This window comes from Phodopus roborovskii, unplaced genomic scaffold (genome assembly GCF_943737965.1).
Source record: "Phodopus roborovskii unplaced genomic scaffold, PHOROB, whole genome shotgun sequence".
NCBI lineage: Eukaryota > Metazoa > Chordata > Mammalia > Rodentia > Cricetidae > Phodopus > Phodopus roborovskii.
In genome coordinates, this window is record NW_026126549.1 from 50,366 (window position 1) to 71,118 (window position 20,753).

General features: G+C 41.1%; 1 protein-coding gene and 1 long non-coding RNA gene across 20 annotated transcripts in view; one reads left to right on the forward strand and one right to left on the reverse strand.

The window, feature by feature from the left end:
* LOC127234137 (protocadherin alpha-C2) overlaps positions 1–20,753 on the forward strand; it is a 217,254-nt gene that overhangs the window by 22,376 nt on the left and 174,125 nt on the right. For 2 of the 17 annotated variants that reach the window (XM_051200907.1, XM_051200915.1), the window contains exons 1-2: positions 678–1,993; positions 9,279–9,782. The exons of 2 other annotated variants lie outside the window; for them this stretch is intronic. In XM_051200907.1, coding sequence (XP_051056864.1) covers positions 842–1,993; positions 9,279–9,782 — 1,656 coding nt within the window. In that variant the 5' untranslated portion in view covers positions 678–841. Of the gene's footprint in view, positions 1–677; positions 3,227–9,278; positions 10,470–14,880; positions 17,397–20,753 lie in introns of those variants that run through there. 13 more of the 17 variants (XM_051200908.1, XM_051200916.1, XM_051200897.1 and 10 more) reach the window with 11 other exon arrangements.
* The window catches only part of LOC127234141 (uncharacterized), a 77,449-nt gene that overhangs the window by 22,291 nt on the left and 34,405 nt on the right, over positions 1–20,753 (reverse strand). Inside the window, exon 1 of one of the 3 annotated variants that reach the window (XR_007835556.1) lies at positions 1,157–1,252. The exons of the other annotated variants lie outside the window; for them this stretch is intronic. This is a non-coding gene — a long non-coding RNA (uncharacterized LOC127234141). Of the gene's footprint in view, positions 1–1,156; positions 1,253–20,753 lie in introns of those variants that run through there. 3 annotated transcript variants of the gene reach the window in all.

Genomic DNA, 20,753 nt, shown 5'->3' on the forward strand with positions numbered 1-20,753 from the left:
TTTTTCTGAGACAGGGTTTCTCTGTGTAGCTTTGGAGGCTACCCTGGAAATTACTCCGTAGACCATACTGGCCTCGAACTCACAGAGATCCTCCTACCTCTGCCTCCCGAGTGCTGGGATTAAAGGCGTGCACTACCAACTTCCGGCCAGACTTTGATTTCTTAAAACAGTGTCTGCGAACCTCCCTTTCATCGACTTGTTCTTAGGATCAGTGGTTCTCTAAATGTTGGTTCTCTCGAGATTCAGAACAAATATTACAAGCCCAAGGATGAACAGAGTGCCATTAGCAATCACAAGCCACCATTTGAGAGCACACAAGGAATCTGTCATGAATTTTCCTAACTTACCCCTCACAACTGCATATTAACAAAGTTTATATTAATAAAGTTTATATTAATGATAGCTGGGTCTGTATAAATACTTAAAACCCACATGAAAAAGAATTTCCACTGTGTTAAAAATTGATGTTCTGGTAAAACAAAAGATCCCACATAATTAATTACTGGTACAGAACACATACCTACAAAATATAAGTCTATTTTGCAAAGCAAGAAACCTATTTGTGAGGCTGAAGGAATAAACAGGACAGTTTTTAGAGTTCTGGATTTCCGGAATCCATACTTACAGTTTGGAGCCACATGATGTCGCTCTTTACCATAAAATAAATCCGACAGAAGACAGTCCAAAGGAAAAAAATCATTTCCATTCTTCCCGGAAAGCTGTATCCACCATCCCGAATCTGAACAATGGAGGATGCAGAGGCGATGGACTGACGAATTAGAAGAATTCTCCTATCTCTGAGAGTGGATCCCTAATCAGAACAAAGCACTGTGCACTTGAGATGGAAGTTTCCTGGGGAAGTGGCCAGGAATCAAGGCGCCTGCTGCTCTCTTTTCTGCTCCTCGCAGCCTGGGAGGCGGGGAACAGCCAGCTCCACTACTCCGTCCCCGAGGAGGCCAAACACGGCACCTTCGTGGGCCGCATCGCTCAGGACCTGGGGCTGGAGCTGGCAGAGCTGGTGCCCCGCCTGTTCAGGGTGGCGTCCAAGGACCGCGGGGACCTTCTGGAGGTAAATCTGCAGAATGGCATTTTGTTTGTGAATTCTCGGATCGACCGGGAGGCGCTGTGCGGGCGGAGCGTGGAGTGTAGCATCCACCTGGAGGTGATCGTGGACCGGCCGCTGCAGGTTTTCCACGTGGAGGTGGAGGTGAGGGACATTAACGACCACCCTCCGATGTTCTCAGCAACACAAAAGAATCTGTTCATTGCAGAATCAAGAGCTCTTGGCACTCAGTTTCCACTAGAGGGTGCATCAGATGCTGATATCGGAATCAATGCTATGCTGACTTACAGGCTAAGTCCCAACGACTATTTTTCGTTGGAGAAACCATCAGACGATGAACGGATAAAAGGTCTTGGGCTTGTATTACGAAAATCCTTAGACCGAGAGGAAACTCCAGAGATTTTTTTAGTGCTCACAGCCACCGATGGAGGCAAACCCGAGCTGACTGGCACTGTTCAGATACACATCACGGTGCTGGATGCCAATGATAATTCTCCAGTCTTTGACAAACCTCTCTATGCTGTGAAATTACCAGAAAACGTACCAGATGGAACAGTGGTAATCAAAGTCAATGCCTCAGATTTAGACGAAGGCTTGAATGGGGACGTTATGTATTCCTTTTCTACAGATATTTCACCAGATGTGAAACGCAAATTCCACATAGATCCAGTTACAGGACAGATTACTGTAAAGGGATACATTGATTTTGAAGAATGCAAATCCTATGAAATTCTTATAGAGGGCATTGACAAAGGACAACTCCCTCTCTCCGGACATTGTAGAGTTATTGTAGAAATTGAAGACATCAATGATAATGTCCCAGCTTTGGAATTCAAATCTCTGTCCCTTCCAATCCTAGAGAATGCTCCAGTGGGCACAGTCATTGCACTCATCAGTGTGTCTGATCGGGACATGGGTGTCAACGGGCAGGTGACCTGCTCCCTGAGCCCTCATGTCCCCTTCAAGCTGGTGTCCACCTTCAAGAATTATCATTCACTTGTGCTGGCCAGCGCCCTGGACCGAGAGACCACAGCTGGCTATAAGGTGGTTGTGACCGCCCGCGATGGGGGCTCGCCCTCGCTGTGGGCCACAGCCAGCGTGTCCGTGGAGGTGGCTGACGTGAACGACAACGCGCCCGCGTTCGCGCAGCCCGAATACACGGTGTTCGTGAAGGAGAACAACCCGCCTGGCGCGCACATCTTCACGGTGTCGGCCATGGATGCGGATGCACAGGAGAACGCGCTGGTGTCCTACTCTCTGGTGGAGAGGAGGGTGGGCGAGCGCTTGCTGTCGAGCTTCGTGTCTGTGCACGCGGAGAGCGGCAAGGTGTTCGCGCTGCAGCCTCTGGACCATGAGGAGCTGGAGCTGCTGCAGTTCCAGGTGAGCGCGCGGGATGCTGGTGTGCCTGCCCTGGGCAGCAATGTGACTCTGCAGGTGTTTGTGCTGGACGAGAACGACAATGCGCCTTTGTTGGTGGAACCTGAAGCTGGATTATCTGGTGGAGTTGTGAGCCGACTGGTGTCAAGGTCCGTGGGTGTGGGCCATGTGGTTGCAAAGGTACGCGCAGTGGATGCGGATTCTGGCTATAATGCATGGCTGTCTTATGAGCTACAGTCACCATCTGGCAATTCCCGTAGTCCGTTCCGCGTGGGTCTGTACACGGGCGAGATCAGTACTACGCGCATCCTGGACGAGGCAGATTTGCTGCGCCAGAACCTTCTAGTGCTGGTGAAAGACCATGGTGATCCAGCAATGACGGTTACTGCCACTGTGTTGGTGACGCTAATAGAGAGTGGCCAGGTACCAAAGACTCCATCGCGAGTGTCCACAAGTGTCATAAATCCGGAGGCATCAGTGGTAGATGTCAATGTGTATTTGATCATCGCCATCTGCGCGGTGTCCAGTCTCTTAGTACTCACGTTGTTGCTGTATACCGCACTGCGCTGCTCTGCTGTGCCCAATGAGAGCATGTGCAGGTCTGGAAAACCAGTAATGGTTTGCTCCAGCGCGGTGGGGAGCTGGTCATACTCTCAGCAAAGGAGGCAAAGGGTGTGCTCTGGGGAGTACCCACCTAAGACTGACCTCATGGCCTTCAGCCCCAGTTTATCTGATTCAAGGGACAGAGAGGACCAATTGCAGTCTGAAGGGGATTCTTCGGGAAAGGTTAGTTTCTTTCTTTTCTTTAATTAGGATTTTCGTTTGTTTATCACATTCTTCATAATTTTACTTATTACTGTATATGGAATTCTTGCTTGGTGATCATTTGTTTTCAGGTGTTTGAATATGTCTTCTAGCATGCAGATTTTCTGCCGAAAAATCTGATGCTAAGCTTTGCCAGTACTCCCTTGTATATGATGAGTCACTTTTTCCTTGCTGCTGTCAAAATTCTCTCTTCATTGTTGACTCTACAATTAGCTTGTAGACGTGGCTTTACTTAGTTTCATCCTATCCGAACTATGCTAAGGTTCTTGGTCTATCAATTTAATCCCATGATTTCAAGCCATAATTTCTCTAGGATTTCTGCTTGTTTTTCTTTTCTCTTTATGTGAATAACATTGCACATATTGGCTCACTCTTTTTGTACCCTGTACATCTCTTAGTTCTTCTTCAGGCTTTAAGGTTCTGTTTTACTTTTTACTCTCTTCCTGAGTAAATTCAAAAATTCCACCTCTAGGTTACAGTTCTTTTTGCTTGGTCGTGTGTGCTGTTGAATTGTATTGAATTGAAAACTCCACATCTGTTGAGATTCTCTTTCTGTTAATGCTTTGTTTTCTTGAGCTCATTGGACATTTTGCATTTGTAAGTTAAAAAAGTTGATTTTCAGAGATAGTACCCATTCTTTTTTGTGTATTCTCTTGCTTTTTTCCTGTTGTTATATGATCTCTACATTCTCTTATTTGTAGGGAAACCCCCCCCAAAACCCAGCCACCTCTCCCAATCTTTCTTGCCTACCTTTGTGCATGGAATGGCCATTACTTGTCAGTTGTCTAAGAACCTGGGGCTCTGTGAAGCCATTTGGGCAGATGTGTATGTATTCTCCATAGTTTTATGCACAAAGTCCTAGCAGGAGTGATCCACTCATTGCTTTTATTCTGGGGCTCATTATCTCTGCTCCCATTGGTGTCCGTTCATTGCCCTGTGGCTACCCTGGAGTGGCAGTGTCTGTAAACCTCTTTCCTCTTACCCACACAGTGTATCACTAGAAGGCCTGCCTGCCTGGAACTCATTAGGTAAGTCAGGCTGACTCAGAAATCACAGAGACCTGAGATTAAAAGTGTGCACCCATACCTAGATGCACCATTTTGTTGTTGTTCTGAGTCATTTTCAAGCATCTAGAATCTTCTGTGCTCTATCAGGGTGCTGATTCAGGCAAGACAGAAAAGAATTTCTCGATCTGCTCACTGAGAAGCCATAAAATTGGGTCCCTCCCTGTTCCACTCTGTCTGAGAGAGAGAGAGAGAGAGAAAGAGAGAGAGACTACTCGTACGGGGCTGAACCCCAGGTCCTGTTGAACATGACTGCTGCTAGTTGTCTTCACTCATCCTACAAAAGTGCAGGATTCCATTTGTGCTCTGAGTAGTGAGACAGACGACAGGCTCTGTGCCCTGAAATGTAGGATGTAGAATGCAGGTTTCACTCTTCATGATTCCTTGGAGAAAAGGCGGAAGCTGTTGCTTCTCCCTAAGTGAGCAACACTGTGTTGGGAGAAAAGAATGCGATGAGAAGTTCCTTGTGTTTCTCCCCTGCTTTGAAAGGGGAGATTTGAGCTTGTCTGGAGGGCAAAAACGTTTTGCCTCATTTTAGGTTTCTCATGATTGGGTAGTTTTGACAAAATGTTTTTTTTTTGTGGGGGGTGGGGTGGGAAAGAAGGGTCTGGGACTTCATATGAACCCTTTTTGCTGATGTCTGTAGCTCTGATATGGGTCTTAATGTTGTATTTTCTTTTTATTTTCTCTTTGATTTCCTGGAGATTATAAAGTACACTGATAACTTCTTAAGGCATAAACCAATACTTGGAATGCATTGTCATGCTGAGTAAATGCTAGGACCTTAGGAAATCATTATATATCTGCTTCCCACTTTATGTTACACTTGCATTTTTGAATTAGACATAGATTCCATACATACAATTATCACATTTGTACTGTTAATACCCATTTATGTTTGTGTTTCTCACTGAGTTTATTTTTCTTTTGGAAATGTTCTTGAACATTTCTTTCCCTATGGCCTGATAGTGAAGAAATTCCCCATGTTTTTGTATATTCAGTTGTAGTATTTCAACATCACCTTTGAGAAATAATTTTGCTAGGTATTTAATGCTGAGTTGGAAGGTATTTTCCCATAACTTTCAAGATAAACTTCTTACAATTCTTTCTTAAGACTATGACTACTGAATTATTATTGATATACTGTGACTTTCTCCTCTTCTTAGCTCCTTTTAAAATTCTTTCTTTGTTTGAAAATTGTCAACAACCTTATATTACCTGAACAGCTTTGATTTACTGTTAAAATCTTTTTTGAAGTTATTACAACATTTTGTAACTGTGAGTTGATACTTTATCGATTTAAAATAATACTTACTGGTATACCTTCAAATATTTCTTCTACCTTACATTACTCTCCTGAGAATCAGAGTGTATATATGTTAAATCTTTTCACCACATACTTCATGGATTTTATAAGTAATTTGTGCTTTTAAGTCACTCATGCTCTTTATCGCTTGATGATTATGCTATAGCATCTTTCCCCTTTTTTAGTAGTTTCCTTTCCTCCTCTTCTTTGTTTTTTGTTTTGTTTTTGTTTTGTTTTTGTTTTGTTTTGTTTTTGGATACAGTTTTTCTGAGTAGCCCTTGCTGTCCTGAAACTTGCTCTGTAGATCAGGCTAGCCTCAAAATCAGAGATCTGCCTGCCTCTGCCTCTGGAGTGTTGGGATTAAAGGTGTGAACCACATGCTTGACTCTTGTCTTATTAGTCTGGGGTACCACCCACATCATCAACCGAATTCTTAATTTCTGTCAGTGCCTTTTCAGTTTTAGAACATTGCTTAATTTTTTTAAAAAAATTGGAGACATTTTTAATTCACTACTTTTTGTGAATTTAATTAACACAATAATTATAGCTACTTGTGATGTCTCAGGTCATTGAATCATCTGCCAGCCTCTGTTTTTCTTTTCCCAACCTTCTTATTAAGTCCAATAATAGACATTGTACATGAAAAGTTTCAGTTGTCCAGAATGATATTTTCTTTTAGAGAAGGATAACCTACTTAAATATTTGCTTGATTTACATCTAGAAAATATACATTTTGGGGCTGGAGTGATGGCTCAGTGGTTAAGAACACCAACTGTTCTTCCAGAGGACCTGGGTTCAATTCTAAGCACCAGAATAGCAGCTTGCAACTGTCTATAATTCCAGTTCCAGGGGCAAAATGCCAATGCACATAAAGTAAAAATAAAAAATAAATAAAAATATACATTTCATTAATGAGAAAGATTTATTGAAGTAAATATTAATTTCTTTTGTTTTTCACTCCTGTGCTATCTGTAATTATGTGTTCTAAACATTTAAGCTTTGTATCTCCTATTCATTACTTTCATTATACTTTGTAGGGCAACATAAAGTGAGTTATAGAATTCTGGGGTTAAAGGCATGCTCTTGGGTATAACTAGAATTCCAAGGAAGGAGGGCAGTGAGTTGGACTAGCCAAGAAAGTACTGTTTAATATCTGACAGAAGGAATGGCTTAGATGGTTTAATGGTACTTTCCTACATGTCTTCTGTGGAGTTTAGAATGTAATGACTGAGAAAGAAATCCTAAATTAAGAATCAAGTACAGAATGACAAACACAGGTCATAATTCCAACATTGGCAAAGATGAGTCAGATGATAAGAGACTTTCATCTTCCACACATCTGTATAAAAATGTAAACTATTTTATCATATTATGAATGCCTTTTCTCCATTGAGTATAACATTACTTTTAGTGGATCCTAAATATTATTGTGGTGCACTACTTCTCAATCAATATTAGGATTCTGACTTGTTGAGTGAATGTAAGATATGTGATTATGCAGTTTACACAGTAATAGCAACTGGAATAATTGTTACTTACAGACTGTATCTTGAAAATGGTGTCAAGTTGCTTACTAAAGTTGTATGACATCTGGACAATTAAAGTCTCCACATTTCAGTAAGACAACGTAAAAATTGCTAGGTGCTAAAAGCATATTAAAAGACTAAATGCTCAGTAATTTGGATAAATTTCAAGAAAAGAACCTAAGTTACTATCATATTCAAACTTAATTATTTTTGAAGATAGCATCAATAAATCACTAGTATTACACATTGAAATTTAGAACATTCTGTTCAACTAATACTGAGGGAGGACATTTCCATTAAGGTGATACAGAAAAACTAAAAACAAAATATGGAAAAGACACTATTGAACAACATTAACTATTGAAATAATAACTATTGGAAACTTTCCTCATTTTGGGTATAAAATCCCCTATAGACAAAATAGATAACATAAATTATTTGGGGTGTGCTTACTGAAGATGTATCGATATGCATTGGTATACTCATGTTGATGTTTTGCTTTAGGTTGTATTTACAAAGTCAAGTCCAATTGGAAGGCCGCCAGCAGAACATCTGGGGGATTGGGAAGTAATGCAACTAATATAGAAGGAGCCTGGCTAATAAAGTGATGTTTAAATAGAGAATAGGCATATACAGAGGCATACAAAACATGTAATTGACATTGAGTAGTATTGAGAAACATTTAACTAGTGAAAGGTAAGTGAATAAAACAGAATAAAGTAAAATACTTACCCTTTTATCCACATGATGTCGCTAGACACCACGATATGTTTTGTCTTCCAACGTCAAAAGGACACGGAGAATACATTTTACTTAGGAAAAGGACCTTCCTTCCATTTTAGGCTCTGCTACGGGAGCTCAACAAAAAAAGCAAGGAAATAAAATATATAGTAAATTGGAATTAAGCTTTCAAAGGATTTTGTGTGGAGCTGCAACAGAGACTGGAGAAGTAGAACAGGATTGCGATGCTATATTCCCAGCGAGGAAGTCCGGGATCCCGGCGCCTGCTCATCTCCTTTGTGCTCCTCGCAGCCTGGGAGGCAGGGAGCAGCCAGCTCCATTACTCCGTCCCCGAGGAGGCCAAACACGGCACCTTCGTGGGCCGCATCGCTCAGGACCTGGGGCTGGAGCTGGCAGAGCTGGTGCCCCGCCTGTTCAGGGTGGCGTCCAAGGACCGCGGGGACCTTCTGGAGGTAAATCTGCAGAATGGTATTTTGTTTGTGAATTCTCGGATCGATCGGGAGGCGCTGTGCGGGCGGAGCGCGGAGTGTAGCATCTACCTGGAGGTGATCGTGGACCGGCCTCTGCAAGTTTTCCACGTGGAGGTGGAGGTGAGGGACATTAACGACAATCCACCTAGGTTCTCCCGACCAGAACAAAGACTAAGTATTTTAGAGTCAAGAATGCCAGACTCGCGGTTTCCGGTAGAGGGCGCATCTGATATGGATGTAGGATCCAATGCAGCCTTGAGTTATAAAGTAAACCCTAATGAATATTTTGATTTGGATGTTAAAGGAAAGGAAGAAGAGACAACCGTTTTACAACTAATTTTGAAGAAGCCTCTAGATAGAGAAGAAACCCAAGAGCATCGTTTGTTACTGATTGCAATCGATGGAGGGAAACCTGAATTAACAGGAACTGTTCAGTTATTGATTGACGTATTGGATGCAAATGATAACGCTCCGGAGTTTGATGAATCTGTTTATAATGTTAGATTGTTGGAAAATACACCCAGCGACACATTAGTAATTAAACTCAACGCTACAGACGCGGATGAGGGAATTAATAAAGAAATACTATATTTCTTCAGTAATCTTGTTCTTGATGATGTAAAATCTAAATTTACAATAGAGTCCACCAGCGGAGAAATAAAAGTTAAGGGGGCGCTGGATTATGAAGACCGTAAATTATATGAAATTAATGTTGACGCCGTGGACAGAAGTACCTTTCCACTAGCAGGACACTGTAAAGTTATAGTGAAACTTGTGGATGTAAATGATAACGTGCCCGACATGGCCATAACCTCGCTTTTTTTGCCTATCAAAGAGGATGCTCAACTGGGGACTGTCATTGCTCTGATTAGCGTGTCTGATCGCGACTCAGGTGCTAATGGGCAGGTGACCTGCTCCCTGAGCCCTCATGTCCCCTTTAAGCTGGTGCCCAACTTCAAGAATTACTATTCGCTCGTGCTGGACAGCGCCCTGGACCGAGAGACCACAGCTGACTATAAGGCGGTTGTGACCGCCCGCGATGGGGGCTCGCCCTCGCTGTGGGCCACAGCCAGCGTGTCCGTGGAGGTGGCTGACGTGAACGACAACGCGCCCGCGTTCCCGCAGCCCGAATACACGGTGTTCGTGAAGGAGAACAACCCGCCTGGCGCGCACATCTTCACGGTGTCGGCCATGGATGCGGACGCACAGGAGAACGCGCTGGTGTCCTACTCTCTGGTGGAGAGGAGGGTGGGCGAGCGCTTGCTGTCGAGCTTCGTGTCTGTGCACGCGGAGAGCGGCAAGGTGTTCGCGCTGCAGCCTCTGGACCATGAGGAGCTGGAGCTGCTGCAGTTCCAGGTGAGCGCGCGGGATGCTGGTGTGCCTGCCCTGGGCAGCAATGTGACTCTGCAGGTGTTTGTGCTGGACGAGAACGACAATGCGCCTGCGCTGCTGGGGCCTCAGGGTGGCGGAGGGACTATTGAATTGTCATCCAGATCAGTGAGTTTAGGCCACGTAGTTGCGAAGGTGCGTGCAGTAGATGCGGACTCTGGCTACAATGCGTGGTTGTCCTATGAACTGCAGTCGGCGGGTGCTGTGCGCAGCCCTTTCCGCGTGGGGTTATACACTGGTGAGATCAGCACCACACGTGTGCTGGACGAATCGGACACTCCACGTCAGCGCTTGTTGGTGCTGGTGAAGGACCACGGTGAGCCAGCACTGACGGCCACAGCCACCTTCCTGGTGTCTTTAGTGGAGAACAGCCAGACACCGAAGGTCTCTTCTAGGGTGTTGGTTGGAACCTCGGGCTCACATTCCACGCTGGTGGATGTGAATGTGTACCTGATCATCGCCATCTGCGCGGTGTCCAGCCTGTTGGTGCTCACGCTGCTGCTCTACACAGCGCTGCGCTGCTCGGCGGCACCCAGGGAAGGTGTGTGCGAGCCAGGAAAGCCCGTGCTGGTGTGCTCCAGCGCGGTGGGGACCTGGTCATACTCGCAGCAGAGGCGGCAGAGGGTGTGCTCTGGGGAGTGCCCGCCCAAGACAGACCTCATGGCCTTCAGCCCCAGCCTACCTCAGGGCCCCAGCTCTACAGAGAATGTGAGTTTCATAATCTTGCTTAAATTTTCTCTTAACTCCTTAATGTTGAATATTGAAGGCTTTCCCAGCGATTTTTCCCCCACGCTTAAGAATCAAACGCTACACCCAATTAACCTAGTAAATTCGTAGTCAAGTTTTAGCTGTGCCATTTCCTATTCTTTAAAGTATAATGCATTTTAAAAAGCTGTAATTGGGCTTAACCTCAGGCTTAACCCCATTGGTTCAGTGGTAAAGAGCGCTGGATGTGACTTGAGTTCAATTCCTTCTACCCTTATAATCATTTGTAACTTCGGTTCCAGGGGAGCCAAAACCCTCTGACCTCTAAAGGCACATGGTACACACACATGCATACATGCAGGCAAAATATTCAGACACAGAAAATATTTAAATCTCTGTCTTGGATATATCTTTTACTGACTATGGGCCTGTAGCCATTGTTATTCTGTAAGAGGTTTTACTAATACATACAACAGTCTTCTTTCTTAACCCACAATATTTTCAATTTGTTTGGGGACATGAAGTGAGTGTGTGTGTGTGTGTGTGTGTGTGTGTGTGTCCCTGCTCTATCATTCTCTGCTTTATTTCCTTAGCCCAGGCAATCTCTGTTGTCAGGCACCACTGCACATGCTGGGGCTATAGGTATTCAGAACTACATGTGGCTCCTGGGTTCTTGGGATTTGAACTCAGGTCCTTAAGCTTGTGCAGCAAGAATTCTTTCTGTTAAGTTATTTTTTTTTCATATTTACTTAGTTTATTTATTTTTATGAGACTGACTGAGCTATGTGACTGAGTCTAGTGTTGATATCTCTAGATTCCTAGGCTGCCCTCAAAACTCCGACATTCTGCTTTCAAAATGTTTTCATAATATCTTGTCATACAAGTGCACTCACAATCTAGGGCACATGGTAGAATAAATTGTGAGATATGTTTTTAAATGTCTCTTTTTGTCAGTCTTGAGACAGGGTCTTACTATGTAGCCTTTCTTGGTTTGGGACTATATATGTAAACCAGCTGGACTGGAACTCATGGATATCTACCTGCCTCTGCCTCCCTCTGCCTTAAAGAGTCTGGGTTAAATGATTTACTCTTTAAAAACTATTTTATGACTACATATCAATATTTTTACAATAGCTAATCAACTATACTTTTTTCTTGCTGTTGAATTGCAATTATTTTATTTTTATATAAACATTTAATTTCTTTTTCAGTTGTATTTTAGTAGTGATTTATTTAATCTTTGTCTAAATAGATTTGCACACCTGTGGTTCATGATTAAAACATTTATTATTAAAATTTTTTATTTTAGTAATGTTTTTCACTTGGATATACATAGCTACTGTTTAAAATTCGTGTAACACAAAGGAGTACAGCTAAAATGTCTTTTCCATTCCCATAATAGAGCATAGCGTGAATACTGAATATAATTTTCTCCCAAAGTTCAACATTGGAATTTGGAGGAACAATGATATAATTTTTCAGAAACTTGATACTTCTTTACTTTATTTGTGTTGAGAAGTAATTGTGAACTCACTCAGCTCTGAAAAACCCCAGTGTACTTGGTCAGAAAAGATATTGTTTATTGCTTTACATTTTCAGTTGAGGAAGTAACAAATTTACTATTATAAAAACTCCTTTTTGTTTATTATTTACAAACACTGTAGTCTACAAACGTAGATGAGGGCCCTTGCCATTGAAAAATAAAATTGTCTTGTTTCTCTTTTTTGTGTTTTGGGCAAACATGTAGGCTCAACAGGTAATAGATATTACATACCTAATACACTAATACAGTAAATGTTAAAACCATTTTTTCTTGCATTGGTGATTGTTGAAATTTACATATACATTTACTTTTATAGTTACCCCTGCTATTATGCTGTTTGGATATTAACACAGTGATCAACTTTAGGGAGGTCTTCAAATTAAAAATAGATTTTTCTACAGTATTGGTTTATTGCAAATACCTACCAACTTAAAAATAAAGTTAAGTTAATTTTGAAGCATAAACATACTCTTTATATAATTTCTATAAAAATTTCCTTATGGAGGAGGGAGGTATTTATTTATAAAGAGATCATCTAATCATCTTTTAAAATAATCTTCCCCCTCAACTAGAATAAACTATTTGAATAAATAAAATAGAGAAGCTATGAGCTATTTGTCATCAAAAGATCAACATTTTCATGTCTTATAAATTTATTTTACGTAAAGGATTTCAGTAATGTTTCATAATTTCTTTTACCTGGAACCTATAAGATTATTACAACAATTCTAGGTAGATTGTATAACTAAACTTCAGGAAACTTTGAAGAATTACAACAAAAAAAGCAAATATGATTTTTACCAGCCAAAATTTCTTGTAGGAAGTACATTTTAGAATATTATACATCTATTAGTTAATATTGAAAACCTTTGCCGAAAAGACTAGATCTCTCTCTCTATATATATATATTGATATATATCAATATATATATCTCAATATATATCATATATCTATATCTATATCTATAGCCAGGCTTATATTATTCTAAGTAAAGAAACTTCTCCTTTGGGGGGTTTGAATGGAAAGTCTGTGGGGAAAATATTGAATAGATCTGGGTTAATCATTTGAAGACAGCATCTCACAAAAGGGAGAGCTTTGTGTTATCATTGTGCAGCTTAATGTATGTCAGAATAGAGGAAGAATGTGGGATGCCATGCCTCATTTGGAACGCCTTACTGGTGACTTGCTTCAGTTTGAAGAGAAGTTCAATCATCTCCAACTAGTGACATTAAGGGTGAAGTAATAGTAAAAATTGTATTTGGCCTGACTTAAATGCATGATGACAATATTTTTACAGTAAAAAATGAAAATATTAAAAGATGACCTTAGACTGAGTGTCCTGCATAATGATGAAGAACTAACGCAAGACCTTGGGTTCAATTCTCAGTCAAGAAAACCAAGTTTGTAAATGTTCTATATTTAATACAAAATACCATTCATATCAAAGAATAACCGAGAAGCATTATTTGGCTTATGCATTTATCACTAGTAATATTTCCTAGACATTAACCATGGATTGAAGATGCTGTATAAAATACATACCTTACAAAACAATACAAGAGAAACCTTGTCTTGAAAAACCAAAAAAAAAAAAAAAAAATACAAGTAATTCTTAGCAAGAAGAAACATTTGAGAAACAGAAGTTGTTATGGTTAAAATGATAAGTTGGCTTATGATCAAGCTGTAAGTGGTTCTAATATTAAGTTTCTAGTTTTAGTAATTTAATTAAATTTATATTTGCAAAGATAAATATGGCATATGTGAAAGACAGAGAAATTGTGGGCTGACTTTGAATAAGGTAAGTAAAGAGACAGAGAAATAAAAATAAAAATTACTATAGGTAATATAAAAAATGTTATGTTACTAAAACAAAATGTTAATTTTCAAGCCTTCAATTTACTAATTCACTAATAATTACCAGTGCTTTCATGTTGAGTTGGCATATATTAATGACATTGACATAAATATAGAAAGGGAGATGCAGATGTGGGTCGAGGAATATTCAGAAAGGTATCACTTGAAACATGGGAGAAGATGAGACTCTATAAGAGTAAAGTATATAAGATGAAGTTGGGGTTTAGAGAAAAAGACGAAGTCTTTAGGAACAGCAGAAGAGGGCAACAGAACACAACCGGGAAAATTTCCAGCAGGAATTAATGTGGAGAGATATACAAATGGGAAATTATCAATATAAAGTGAATGTCAATGGAGAAATGACGTAGACAGGTTCAGTATCGTGTTTCTGTATCCTAATCTATCCTCAATTCTGAGATGCAAATATTTTGAGCTTGAGGACATTCTGAGCTGCACATTTTAAGGTGAATCTCATCTCCAATGAGAACACATACAAATTTAAAATGTTGCACACAGTATGCATTAAAACCATGCTCAGCATCACATGAAGGAACCTTAAGCACGTGTGATATTTATGTAACAAAGTAACAATAAACATCGAGAATTAATTTTTTAAATAAAGGAAATATATGTATACATATATATATATTTACCATAAAGGAATATATGGACAGATTAAGTATGTACCCAAATTATAGAGAATTGCTCACTGATTTCCAAGATTAGATCATACTACACTTAATATTAGTAAATTGGATAGCAAAAAAATGTTTAAGATGTTTTTTAAGAATGTTGTTTCTCTGTGAATGAAGAACATCCTCACTCTAAACACCACCACCAACAACAGCAACAACAACAACAACAAAATCATGCGGAAAGAATTGCCCTGAAAATTACAAACATCTGGAGAATTTACTCTCAAGGTAATTGAAATGATAGGAATTCGTTTCTTACCCTTTGGAGCCGCATGGTGTCGCTGTCTACCACGGAGTTACATCTAGCCAGCATACAAAGCCCTTTCTTCTGGTTGCTGATTTTTTCCATGACTGCTGAATGATGGTGAATGCAGAAAAAATGAATTGATGGTCTTTGAGTCATACAGAATTTTATGCAGGGAAAGAAATCTTCTAATGGAAATAAAGCACGAAGCATTTGACATGGATTTTACCACTGAAGGCAGACTGGGAACAAGGTGTCTGCTGCTCTCAGTTCTTCTCCTGGCAGCCTGGGAGGCAGGGAGCGGCCAGCTCCAATATTCCGTCCCCGAGGAGGCCAAACACGGCACCTTCGTGGGCCGCATCGCTCAGGACCTGGGGCTGGAGCTGGCAGAGCTGGTGCCCCGCCTGTTCAGGGTGGCATCCAAGGACCGCGGGGACCTTCTGGAGGTAAATCTGCAGAATGGCATTTTGTTTGTGAATTCTCGGATCGACCGGGAGGCGCTGTGCGGGCGGAGCGTGGAGTGTAGCATCCACCTGGAGGTGATCGTGGACCGGCCTTTGCAGGTTTTCCACGTGGAGGTGGAGGTGAAGGACATTAACGACAACCCGCCCCTGTTCTCCATAAAGGAGCAAAGAATGTTAATTTATGAATCTAGGCTGCCAGATTCTTTGTTTCCACTAGAGGGCGCTTCAGATGCTGATGTTGGATCAAATTCTATCTTAACCTATAAACTCAGTCCCAGCGAATACTTTGGGCTAGATGTGAAAACAAACAGTGATGGCAACAAACAAATTGGACTGTTGTTGAAAAAATCCTTGGACAGAGAGGATGCTCCTGAACATAAGCTACTGCTGACAGCCACGGATGGAGGCAAACCTGAGCTCACAGGTTCTGTTCAGCTGCTGGTCACTGTGCTGGATGTGAACGATAACGCCCCTACTTTCCAGCAGTCTGAGTATGAAGTGAGGATATTAGAAAATTCAGACAACGGAACGACGATTATTAGATTGAATGCCTCTGACAGGGACGAAGGGACGAATTCAGCAATTTCTTACTCCTTTAATAGGCTGGTCCCGCCCAAGGTTCTTGAGCAGTTTAGCATAGACTCAGATACAGGAGAAATCGTGATTCAAGGGAACTTGGATTTTGAGCAAGTCAGTGTCTACAAAGTCCGCGTTGACGCGACGGATAAAGGACACCCTCCGATGGCGGGTCATTGCACTGTTCTAGTGAAGGTATTGGATGAAAATGACAATATGCCTCAGATCACATTGACTTCCCTGTCCCTGCCTGTTCGAGAGGACGCTGTCCTGGGCACTGTCATTGCTTTAATTAGCGTTTCGGACCTAGACTCTGGAGTCAACGGGCAGGTGACCTGCTCCCTGACGCCACATGTCCCCTTCAAGCTGGTGTCCACCTTCAAGAATTACTATTCACTCGTGCTGGACAGCGCCCTGGACCGAGAGACCACAGCTGACTATAAGGTGGTTGTGACAGCCCGCGATGGGGGCTCGCCCTCGCTGTGGGCCACAGCCAGCGTGTCCGTGGAGGTGGCTGATGTGAACGACAACGTGCCCGCGTTCGCGCAGCCCGAATACACGGTGTTCGTGAAGGAGAACAACCCGCCTGGCGCGCACATCTTCACGGTGTCGGCCATGGATGCGGACGCACAGGAGAACGCGCTGGTGTCCTACTCTCTGGTGGAGAGGAGGGTGGGCGAGCGCTTGCTGTCGAGCTTCGTGTCTGTGCACGCGGAGAGCGGCAAGGTGTTCGCGCTGCAGCCTCTGGACCATGAGGAGCTGGAGCTGCTGCAGTTCCAGGTGAGCGCGCGGGATGCTGGTGTGCCTGCCCTGGGCAGCAATGTGACTCTGCAGGTGTTTGTGCTGGACGAGAACGACAATGCGCCCCGGCTGCTAGGGCCTTGGACACAAGGTTCCGGTGGTGTAGTGAGCGAGCTTGTGTCTCCCTCAGTGGGTGCTGGCCAAGTTGTCACTAAGGTGCGTGCTGTAGACTCCGATTCTGGCTACAATGCGTGGCTGTCTTATGAATTGCATCCTTTAACGGGTGGAACTCGGAGCCTGTTCCGGGTTGGTCTGTACACGGGCGAGATCAGTACTACACGAGCCCTGGAGGAAGGGGATGAACTGCGCTATCGCCTATTAGTGCTGGTGAAGGACCACGGGGAGCCAGCCCTGACAGCCACTGCCACTGTGTCAGTTTCTCTGGTTGAGAATAGCCAAACTCCAAAGGCCTCTTCGCGGGCCTCAGGCTCCACTATCCAGGAAGTTTCGTTAGTGAATGTCAATGTGTATCTGATCATTGCCATCTGCGCGGTGTCCAGCCTGCTAGTTCTAACTCTCATGATATACACTGCACTTCGGTGCTCAGTGCCGCCCACAGAGGGCGTGTCTGGGAAGCCCGTGCTGGTGTGCTCCAGTGCGGTGGGGAGCTGGTCATACTCTCAGCAGAGGAGACAGAAGGTGTGCTCTGGAGAGGGCCCACCCAAAACCGACCTCATGGCCTTCAGCCCGAGTCTTCCTCCTTGTCCGGTTGTGGGCGAGCATCAGGATTTAAACGACGATCATTGTTCAAGAGTGAGTCCAAAATTTATAATTGCCATTACGGTTTAAATTAAAGTTTTGTATTGTTTTTCTGTAGTTATTTTTATATTTTCTCATTCTTTAAATTTCTATTCATTTCACTGGGCTAAGTATTTTTATTTTATTATTTTTCTGACAATCTTCATTTGTTTTTTGATCTTACACGTAAACAAAAGTAAACATTATGTGCATTCTGCACTATATAATTTTAAAAAGCAAACTCAAAATTTTGTTACACTTGACCTTTTCTACCGCGTTGTTTAAGTCAGCCTTAATATTTTCCTGTGTAAATGGATAGGGTACCGAGGGTACTATTTTGAACATGTTTTTTCATAGAACATTGAAATCATAACACAGTTTGGTCACACATTCTTTTCCCTTTGCTCTTTTGTTTTCTTGCTTTGTGTGTGTATGTGTGTGCTTGAGATAAAAATCAAGGACATGCCAGGCAAACACTCTATGAATCATTTATGTAACAATACTTAACTCCGTACTCTTCTGAAATAACACTCATACTATGTTATTTTTTGTATTCTTTCCCTAGTCATTGTTATTCCTAGAGGAACTAGAGCTCTTTTTAAAAAAGATTACTTGGACCCACTTAGGGATCAAGAACTATGACTAGGTTGAGTGAGTCTGGGGAAGGAGATCTCATAGTCTTTAGTAAACTTGTTCTATCTATAGTTATTACTCAGTTTATTAGTGGTCTGGATGCTATAGAAACAGCAGTTGGAGGAACTCAGACTTTAATCCAGTAAACTCATATAAAGTCAACATCCCAGTGTTGGGCTCAATGGCTGTTCCCTTGTCTAGCAGGTACAAGGCCCTAGGTTCTATTTAAGGGAAGGAAAACCACTAAGAAACAAAGGTAAAATTCAATGCACTTCTGTGATGTTGTAATTGTCTTATCTTTGAAATATGGATTACAAGAGATTAAATCTTGTAATGATTTTCACTATTTACTGTTTCTGTACGAAAAGGCAGCCATCTAGCATTTCCCTTGTGAGTCTTCAGGACATCTTCCCTTGCCAAATTCCACCCCTGGTGTTTAGTTTTGAAGCTTTGCATAGGCTGCTTATCATGTTAGTTCTCTGTTTCCAATCTACAAAATTTAGGCTATAAATAACATCTGTCATACAGAAAAAAATGTAACTCGATACTTCTAAGGTGCTTATAATATTTGCCAAGGAGTTGCTGCTTAATTAGTGTGAATTACATAAAGTTTTCATTGTATGGAAAGTTATTTGTTTTGTTATTCTGGGAAGGCCAGTATTGCCAAACTATTCTGAGATACCACTAGCATTTTAGTGCCATGTAGTGCTTTGAAAACAATTATTTATTTTCAATGTTAACTGTTGAATTAAGACTTCAGCAATATAAAAGGTTTTGGTTTCAAAAGACACTCAAGACGTAGAAATGACTTCCTGAGGTAGTTTTAACTTTTTGTGTTGTGTATTTCCCCTAGAAAATAGAGCATCCCAAGCTCCGTATCATATGTCTGCTTCCACTAAGAACTGGTCATTTTCAATAAGAGTACTAAGTTGGAGTTTGTGCTTCTAATGTCTTCATTTTTTTTCATTCTTGAAATTCCATAAGTCATTTATCTAGTTTTCTTTGTTCTTCAAAAATAAATACAGAGTAATTTTTAACATATAATACTATAATAGCAAGATGAAAAACCTCTAAACTCTTCTACATAATTAAGAGTAACAAATTTACTTCTGGACACACTGAACAATAAAGAACACAATTTGTGCCAGGTGATGATGGTACAAACCTTTAACCCTAGCACTGAGATTGAGCCAGTCCAGCCTACATAGTGAGTTCTAGGACAGGCAGGCTACACAGAGAAACTCTATCTTGAATAACCAAGAAGAAGAAAAAGAAGGAGGAGGAGAAGAAGAGAAGGATGGGGGAGATAATTTGTATGGATAATTATGTCTAGGTACCTGAACACAGCTCACTGTTTCAGGAAGGAGAAAAAAAACTATGGCCATATTCACCAAGTAAAACACTGAAACATGTATAGGAGAACTTCACAGTCCAGTATCTGCCAAAAACCAGAGTCAAAGCCCAACCTTCAAGGATTTCATATAACAATAAAGAATACTATAAATAATGTAACAAATCATAGAACACACAGTGTTATGAGCCACAAGAAAGGTAAATAAATCAAAGCAAGGCTGAGTGCAACTGTCTGCCAATCTTGCTAGTTTAAGGAAATTTCCAGATTAATGATGAGTTTGATGGTTATAAAATGGAGAATTTCTTGTGGGAGAATATTGGCAATAACCAGTATTTTGGGGGAAGAAATGACTTTTAAGTAAACAGATGTGCAGCAAAATCCCAACTGATGTGAAATCGGAGAGCAGTGCACTTGGGTTGAAGTGTATGTCTCTCATAGGAGAGAGTATGAAGTAAGACAGGAAAAGCATTAGAATATCGTTTTTTACTCATCTCTAATGTCATTTGGAAAGTACCAAACATTTGAAGCAGTGGTAATAAAGGTGCTCATAAAGTTGACCAGAAGGCTTAAATAAGGAATGAAGGCAGTGTAATAGTTAAGCTGAGTGCCCATTAAAAAAAACTGGCATGGGCCAATATCAAACGTTGAAGGCATTGAAACGCGCATGTAACTTTTTTACTTGCATCTGGGAACACTACAGGAAACATTTAAGAAAATAACATTAGTTAAATAAATCCTGAAAAGATAAAATATTCCAAGACTTTAATTAAAATATGTGGAAAATATGATAGGTCAGAACCAATATTTATATAATGTAAATGTTTAGATTATGAAGCAATAGACTCCATGATATTAGAGACTGAAAACAGTCATATACTCATAAAATCAAGACATGGAAAGAATAAATAAAAATAAGAACTATGAACACCTACAATGGAATATATAAATACTGTAAAGAGAATTTCACAATATTTGTTTCAAAAGAAGCTGCTTTAATACAAAAACTTGTTCCAAAGATCCCAAACTTTCTATATTTCTGTCCAATAGATATATATGTAAATTTTTTATCAATTCCCCTTCTTGACATTAAAAAGATTTTCTAAGTTTGTCTTAAAGAGATCTGTATGTCAAACTGTGTGTGGACAAACACTTTTCTAATAACAAAGAAGGGAAAATTATGGCTAAAAGCAAATAAATTCAAACTCAGTTAATCACCCCACCAAATCCCATGAAAACACATGAGAGATGTTGTTCTACATGCTGACAACAAAGAAGAAAAATTTCAATTTAAAACACACCTTCCATTGCATAACTGTAAAGTTAAATTTTGTAAATTCTACTTACTACTTGGGCCACATGATGTCGCTCTTAACCACTAAATGGTC